The sequence below is a fragment of the Octopus sinensis genome, unplaced genomic scaffold (assembly GCF_006345805.1).
Source record: "Octopus sinensis unplaced genomic scaffold, ASM634580v1 Contig04195, whole genome shotgun sequence".
Taxonomy (NCBI): Eukaryota; Metazoa; Mollusca; class Cephalopoda; order Octopoda; family Octopodidae; genus Octopus; species Octopus sinensis.
The window spans coordinates 2,423-11,011 of NW_021827231.1; the positions used below are offsets into that span (position 1 = coordinate 2,423).

At 39.0% G+C, this 8,589-nt stretch overlaps 1 protein-coding gene across 1 annotated transcript; it reads right to left on the reverse strand.

Annotated features, from left to right (window-relative positions):
• Positions 1 to 1,533: 1,533 nt before the first annotated feature.
• Positions 1,534 to 7,343, reverse strand: LOC115227517. The gene is made up of 3 exons (XM_029798316.2): positions 6,686 to 7,343; positions 3,643 to 3,792; positions 1,534 to 1,781 (listed from the first exon to the last, which is right to left on the reverse strand). Exons 1-3 carry the CDS (start codon positions 6,867 to 6,869, stop codon positions 1,564 to 1,566), a joined length of 552 nt encoding a protein of 183 aa, XP_029654176.1. The 5' UTR covers positions 6,870 to 7,343; the 3' UTR covers positions 1,534 to 1,563.
• Positions 7,344 to 8,589: the final 1,246 nt, after the last annotated feature.

Here is an 8,589-nt window from a genome sequence, read left to right on the forward strand (position 1 = left end):
ACTAGTTACGCACTGGGGTCGATATAATCGACTTAATCCGTTTGTCTGTCCTTGTTTGTCCTCTCTGTGTTTAGCCCCTTGTGGGTAGTAAAGAAATACAGATATACAACACACATTTGCCATCCTCTTTGCAATTCCGCTGAGCAAGAGATCACGCGAATATATCCGTTTGTGTACATCAGAGTACCAGCAATACAATGTGTCCAAGGGAGAGTATATTGTATGTTATATCTACTTCTGTATTTGATTATTTTCAAATGTGTCTTCATATTGGAGGCGCAATGGCCCAGTGGTTAGGGCAGCGGACTCGCGGTCGAGGGATCGCGGTTTCGATTCCCAGACCAGGCGTTGTGAGTGTTTATTGAGCGAAAACACCAAAAGCTCCACGAGCCTCTGGCAGGAGGGTGGTGGCGATCCCTGCTGTACTCTTTCATCACATCTTTCTCTCACTCTTTCTTCTGTTGGCCTGCTCGCTTAGCCAGCGGGGTGGCGTCACTTGAAGGCTAAAGCAATGCAAAGCGCATTGTGACCAGCGATGTGTAGCAACATCTGATAGCCTGGTCGGTCACGTGATCATGTGACCTTCATATTAATTGTATTTGTACAATTTATAGCAAAGTCTCTCCTCTGCTCATATATTCTTCATAATTTACCCGGTGGAAACCGGTGTGGAAATGTAAAACACATGATACAAACTACACAAAGAAAAGAAGTATATATAAGATTCGACAAAAAGGTCCATCACAACAGCTTTATTGAATGTATGTTATACAGGCTCGTCAATTGTCCATAAACACAGTAGCATAACTCTACTTTGCCGACCGAGCCTAACGTTCTGAATGTTAAACATACGTAACTGACGTATCTTGTAACTCGGCCTCTGATTAAATCTATTGCACAGATGCGCACAACGACATTGTTCGAGAATATATTGAAACCCTTCCCAGATAAATCATAACGTCCCCAAAGTCCACCCCCTCCTCACCTTGGTGGGGACGCTGGCAACGGGTAGTGTCAGAGCTATGCCGTCGGGAACTTCGGTTCCTGGTAGGGCCACCCATGGCGGATTGGTCTGACATCAAGTGGTTGATGATGATCGTAGTGACCGTGGAGATGGTAGTAGTGGTAGTAGTAGTAGTAGTAGTAGTAGTAGCAGCAGCAGCAGTACCAGTAGTAGTAGTAGTAGTAGTAGTAGCAGCAGTACCAGTAGTAGTAGTAGTAGTAGTAGTAGCAGCAGCAGCAGCAGTACCAGTAGAGTAGTAGTAGTAGTAGTAGTAGTAGTAGTAGTAGTAGTAGTAGCAGCAGCAGCAGTACCAGTAGTAGTAGTAGTAGTAGCAGCAGCAGCAGCAGCAGCAGTACCAGTAGTAGTAGTAGTAGTAGTAGTAGTAGTAGTAGTAGCAGCAGCAGCAGCAGCAGCAGTACCAGTAGTAGTAGTAGCAGCGGCAGCAGAAGTAGTAGTAGTAGTAGTTGTAGTAGTAGTAGTAGTAGTGATTGTACACCGTTTCGACGTCGCCATTTTTTTTATTTATTTGGGCCTAGTTCACAAAAGGGCCATGCGAATGTTCACTGAAAGTCTTCGACGATAATATTTCTGAGTTCTATGGAGATGCAGACTCCACTAATGGTTGATAGAATCGTGGAGACAATGGCGGCCGTGAAAGACCATGAGAGTCTTAGCGGAAGTCGTTTCTCGTCCTTGCCCAGATGAAGTTCCGTGACATCATCTGTGTGATGATGGACTTTTACGGAGAACACAATCATTGTCATGATTTGGAGACTCACTGAAAATAAACAAATAAACAAACAAATTATTAATAACTACATTAATTAATTAATTGATTAGTTAATTAATTAATTAATTGATAGATAAAGGTAAAATGCAAATTTAGAAAGTGGGAGATCGATTACACACGCATATATATATGTATATTTGTATATATGCATATGTGAGTGTATATAGAGATACATATATACATATACGTGTGTATGTATATATGTGTACCTGTATGTGTGTATGTATGCATGCATGATATACATGTGTATTTTATGTGTATACATACATACGTACATATACACATATATACGTAGTTAATCCAAACAGGAAAACACAAAGAGAAAACACAACAACGCGAGGACGTGGAACAAGTATAGTGTTATTGGATGCTCAGGAAAGGAAAGAAAGAAGGAGGATTTAACGTTTCGAGCGGAGCTCTTCGTCAGAAATATAGGAAAAGGAAAGATCCAAGGAAGAGAAGGCGGCGAGCTGGCAGAACCGTTAGCACGCCGGGCGAAGTGCGTAGCCGTATTTCGTCTGCCGTTACGTTCTGAATTCAAATTCCACCGAGGAAGCTGAGTTCAAATTCCGCCTTTCATCCTTTTGGAGTCAATAAAATAAGAACCTGTTGAGCACTGTGATCGATGTAATCCACTTACCCCGTCCCTGGGACATGCTGGTCTGGCGCCAAAATTCGAAACCAAATTAAGATTGGATTGAATTAAAATACGTTTATACTTTTAGTATTCAAGCTGGCAAAATCCAACCAAAATATTCTACCTGTTTTATATTCAAAAGTGGAGACGCGTGGCTTAGTGGTTAGGGTGTCAGCATCATGATCGTAAGATTGGGGTTTCGATTCCTGGACCGGGCAACGCGTTGTGTTCTTGAGCAAAACACTTCATTTCACGTTGCTCCAGTCCACTCAGCTGGCAAATATGAGTAACGCTGCAATGGACTGGCGTCCCGTCCAGGTGGGAAACACATACGCCATAGAAACCGGAAAACCGGGTCCATGAGCCTGGCTAGACTTTAAGAGGGCGCATTTATTATATTTTATTTTATATTCAAACCGGCCAAATCTGGTCCACTCACAACAAGTCTACAATATATTTCTAAAAATTAACCATTAGCTCATCAAAACCTCAAAGCTGCGAGATAATGCATGACTTATTCAAAACAATATGAATAAATTAGTTTCACTTTTAAAGAAATAATTTAAGTGCTAAAGGGTTAACACATCTGTCTTTAGTAAAGTGTTGGGTTGTCCGGAAAGTTCGTACTGATTTATAGTAGCTTACCTTCCGGCTTATTTTAGAACATGGTTGAGACCATAAAATAGGATTGACTACACTTCCATTTAGAGCGCACTTTAAGCTATCTTTTCGTGGAAGAAGGTTTATGTTCCTATAACCTGTGTTAATTCTGTAACCCTTTAAAATGGAAGATAAGAAAGTTCATTTTCGGCACTTGATGCTTTGGGTACCAGAAAAAAATTCCTGCAGCTCGGCTGGGATGTGATACCCCACCCTCCATATTCACCAGATATTGCTCCCTCGGATTTCCACTTATTCAGGTCTCTGCAGAATAGTCTTCATGGTAAAAATTTCAATTCCTTGAATGACGTAAAAAGATACCTTGATGAATTTTTTGCCTTTAAACCTCATCAGTTCTGGGAAGGGGGTATTTTCAAGTTAAAGGAAAGATGGAGATGCATTGTGGAACAAAATGGTTCATATTTGGTTGATTAAAAATGTAATGGTAAGTATTTATTGACCTTTTTCTTTCCTTTAAAAATCGTCACAAACTTTCAAGACAACCCAATAGTATGTGAGATGTGTGAAGTGTTACATGAGTTGTGTACTCACCAATGAAAAAGACCAGGCAAGATATTCCAGTTATGATTGGTCGGCATTTCTGCAACGAACGGCACGCCATAGACAATGTGTAGAGGAAGAATGCGTTGAGGTAGCAGAGTAAAGCCAAAATGGAGAATGTCTGCGATGCCATGTTGAATCCTGTAAATAGTGAAACGAGAGTGTCACGAAATCTAACAGCAATAGTCTTAGACATACGTAAAGAGAGAGAGGGGATGGAAATAGAGAGGGGAGGGAAAGAAAGACGGGATGGAAAGAGAGGGAAGGGAAACAAAGAAGGGGAGAGAAACGTTCAGAATAATAATTCCATCATCTTGGCTTAACAACCCTCATCGTTTGTTTTTACTGTGTTATTCTCTTTGTTCTGTCTTTTTCTTGTTTTGTTCTTACTGTCCTGTTCTTGTTACCACTTTTACCCCCCCCCCGCAAAAAATCCCAAATTTTATTTAATTTGCTTTGCGGGAAGGACTGTTTCAACGGAGTTGCGTCTTGTCCTTACCTTCGAAAATGCGAAGTAGACGAAACAGGGACAACTGAAGAAGGGGAATATTCCTTGTGTTGTATGTCTTGTACTCTGTTTTTACGTTGTTTGAAACAAAAAGTTCGTTTTCATGTTCTTGTTTTTAGGTTTTCGTTTCTCATTGTGTTCAAGGTTTTTTTTATGTCCTGTACCCATATATACATGTATATATATACATATAGATGTTGGTATGTACATATATGTATGTATATATGCATATATTTATATATATATAATAACATAAATAATATATATATATGCATGTATATATATACATATATATATATGTTGGTATGTACATATATGTATGTATATATGCATATATTTATATATTATTTATATCATTATACATATATATATAATATAAATAATATATAAATATATGCATGTATATATATACATATAGATGTTGTATGTACATATAGTATGCATATATATATATATATATATATATATAATATATATATATATATATATATATATATATATATATATATATATATATATATATAATATATATATAGTCAATTTAAATAAACACAATTCAAATAAAAAATTAACATGAGGACGTGCGCAAGGCATGTATTAACTTGATGCTCGGTGAAAGGAGAGAAATTGACATTTCGAGCCGTAGCTCTTCGTCGGAAAGGAGAAAGGGAAAAGTTCAAATATGGAGAAGGAATGGCCAACGGCACACGTGTAGTTACATTTGGCGATTTCTTCTTCACCTTCTTTGGACTTTTCCCTATCTCCTTTCCGACGAAGAGCTACGCTCGAAACGTCAAGTTCTCTCCTTTCACCGAGCGTCAAACTAATACATGTCTTGTGAATGCCCTCATGCTCGTTTTATTTTCGTTTTCTTTTCGCTTGAATTGTTTGTTTATTTGAATTGACTATTTTCTGCACGCTCCCACGGACTGTCCTTGTCCTTCCGACTGTTTTGGAGTACCTGATTCATGGGTTTCTTAATCTACCCTTGGATTACGTTACCTTTTAATTCATTCGGAGTACGTCGTTTCTGCACCTTCAATCTATCTATCTATCTGTCGATATATATATCACCGTGATCACAGTGACCGACCAGACTATCAGATGTTCCTACACATTGCTGGTCACAATGCGCTTCGCATTGTTTTAGCCTTCAAATGACGCTATGTCTCTCTGAGACATTTAGAAATTCAATATTTCTAATTTCGGTGATCAGTAAATAAATTTTACTGAAAATATGATATATTTGCGAAGAGGTTGCGGTCATCTCAGCGAGCGGGGCAGGCTACCCTGAACTGACGACGAGCAATACACTCAGAAACATATGTCTTCAGGTGCCTTGTCCCAGCTTGCGGGGGTGATTGCCTCCCTTTTGCAAATATAAGGACACAGAAAATGTGTCAAAGCCGACAGGAGACGTCGATGCTTCCTAGGGCTAAATGGCGGTGGTGTAATTCCGTTTATGGGACTGTCACGTTGAGTTGACAGTATACGACCACTATATCGCTTCACCACCGCTTATGTCTCTCTGAGACAATTAGAAATTCAATATTTCTAATTTTATTAACATTACTTTCCTATAACTTAATTATTCTGTCAGTTAAATGATGTGACACGTTACCATTCTTTTATTTTTTAATTCGTTCTTTCGTTCTGACCAACTTCTCTTCTATTCATTCTATTCTTTTAAAATTACCATTTCAGAAAATCTTTCTTTGATAGCTTTTCTTCTAAATATTTATTTCATCGGGCAACAATGAATTTTAGTTAAACTTATTAGACATTAACGCTTCCAAACATCCAACCCCTTACGCTTACAAAACGATGAGTGAGCTGGCAAAATCGTTAGAGAGTCGCGGAAAAAAAACATTCTTTATTTTTTTCCTGAGTTCAAATCCCGCTGAGGTCAACTTTGCGTTTTATCCTTTATGGTTTCATAAAGACAAAAAATAAATAAATAAACACAGTTAAGTGCTGAAGATGATGGTATTGACTAAAATCCTCTGCTTAAATTTATTGATTTTTTTTTTACTTGCTTCGGTTATTTGACTGTGGCCATGCTGGGGTGCAACCTTGTAAAAAAATTTTTAGTCGAATAAATCGACCCCAGTACTTAATACATTTTTGTAAAGCCTGGTACTTATTTTATCAATCTCTTTTGCCGAATCGCTAAGTTTCAGGGAGGTAAACACACCAACACTGGTTGTCAAGCCGTGGTGGGGGACAAACGCGGACACAAAGATACGCGCACATATATAGGTGCTCTAGCATGGCCCCAGCCTCTGGCTGAAACCAGTAAAAAATAAAAGAATGCGACAGGCTTCTTTCAGTTTCCGTCTACTAAATTCACTTACAAGGCTCGGATCGGCTAGAGGCTATATGTGCTACGTAGTGGGACTGAACCAGGAACCCTGTGGTTGAGAAGCAAGCTTCTTACCACATAACCACACCCGCGCCCGAAAAGATTTTTAAAGAAGGGGAGAGAGAAAAGAATTTAGAAGAATTGTTGTGTTCAGAGAACCTTACCAGAAAAGTTGATTTCGCAACTCCAAGAATGTGTATCGGTGCTGAAGACACAGAAATTCCAAACTCCCAAAGACAGAAGACCATCACTTTCCATCCAAACGTCGGTAACTTGAGACGTGACGTAGCAGAGCCCGGCTAGAACCAGGACCCCGAAGGAGACAGCCGAATGGATAGAAATTGTCATTGTTGAGGTACAAAATGAGAAGATTACAACTGTGTCTGGCCAGCGGATTTACTGACCACTTGGTTCCTTTAATATGAAGAGAACTGGGCGAGACTTCATTTCACGGTGGACTTAGTCCATTGTATGTAAGGCTACATATTGTTTCAGCAGACGTAAGGGCCGTAGTCCCGGCTTTTTCTGAGGGCTAATTAACTTTTTTCTGTATCTAAGGGCCGTAGTCCCGGATTTTTCTTAGGACTAATTAACTTTTTATTTTGTTTATTTAATGGGTGAGGGAAGTAGCATAAAGGTGACGGATGATAGATTATCTATTCAAGGTGCGTGATTTTCATGGAGAAAACTGATATCTTTTAGGGATTAATTGGTCCTTTCATTCATCAGAATGGTTGTTTCGTTTCTTCAGGGTAATGTAACACCTTCAGCAGAGTCCTACCAATAAACATAAGACGAGGACGTCGGCATGAATAGTCTCAAAAAATCTGTGAAATAGAAAACAAAAATATATTAATAGCATTAATGATTTTTAAAAAATTAATATCAGTTAATTACTTTCAAATTTTGACACGTGACCAGCAATTTCGGGGAAGTGGGTAAGTCGATTAAGTCGGCTCCAGTGTTCAACTGGTACCGACCCCGAAAGAATGAAAGACAAACTCCACCGTGGCGGAATTTGAACTCAGGGCGTGAAGACGGATGAAATGTCGTTAAGCATTTTGTCCGGCGTGCTAACAATTCTACCAGCTTGCCGGCTTTTCGTGATTTTTAATATTAGACTCCAGCTGAGGCGGCGAACTGGCAGAAAAGTTAGCACGCCGGGCGAAATGCTTAGCAGTACTTCGTCTGCCGTTACGTTCAGAGTTCAACTGAAGGAAACCCGTCGTGTATATACATGTGAATATATTTATGGGAGTGTGTCTCTATGTCCGTGTTTGTCTCCCACGCCACCATCGCTCGAAAACCGATGTTGGCGTGTTTACGTCCCCGTCACTTAGCGGTTCAGTAAAAGAGGCTGATAGAATACGTACTAGGCTTTAAAAAACGCCCTGGGGGTTGATTTGCTTGACTAATACACCTCACGTCGGTGCCCCAGTATGGCCGCAGTGAAATGACTGAAACAAGTAACAGACCTCGTGTGTACCGTTGGCGATTTTTTTTCCTCTGTCTTCCCTTCTCTGGATCTTTCCTTCTCCTTGGTTTCCGAAAAGAGCTCCGCTCGAAACGTTAAACCCTCCTTCTTTCCTTCTTTCCTGAGCGTCCAATAATACTATATTTGTTCCACGTCCTCGCGTTGTTGTGTTTTTTTTTTGTGCTTTCTTGTTTGGATTAACTGTATATATATATATTATATATATAATATAAATTAGAGATAAAACCACTATTATGCAACTCAAACAGTGATATATTATTTGTTGTTTATGGATTGGTTTATGTCTATCACTGTTAGAGTTGCCTAATAGTGGTTTTATTTCTAATTCATATTTTATACTTTATATATTTATACTGTGAAATTTGATTTAATACTAAATCTATTTTTCCCTGTAAGTTTGGAGTTATACTCCTAATATTAATATATATATATCAAGATTAATCAGCCGAATTGCGAGGATGATCCGGTTCTTGACTGAAGATTGAAGCTTCGAATGTTCCGTCCGTGTTTTCGTTCGTTCGTCTTCTAAATGTTTTGCGTTCTTGTCCCAGTTTTATTATTTAACATAATATA

Bases quoted from the DNA above. Each gene is read 5' to 3' on its own strand.
- LOC115227517 (XM_029798316.2), bottom strand. From the start codon at position 6,869: ATGACAATTTCTATCCATTCGGCTGTCTCCTTCGGGGTCCTGGTTCTA. The intron at 3,793-6,685 runs GTAAGGTTCTCT...CACTATTTACAG, and splicing joins TTGCGAAATCAACTTTTCTG to GATTCAACATGGCATCGCAG. The intron at 1,782-3,642 runs GTGAGTACACAA...GTTTATTTTCAG, and splicing joins TTGCCTGGTCTTTTTCATTG to TGAGTCTCCAAATCATGACA.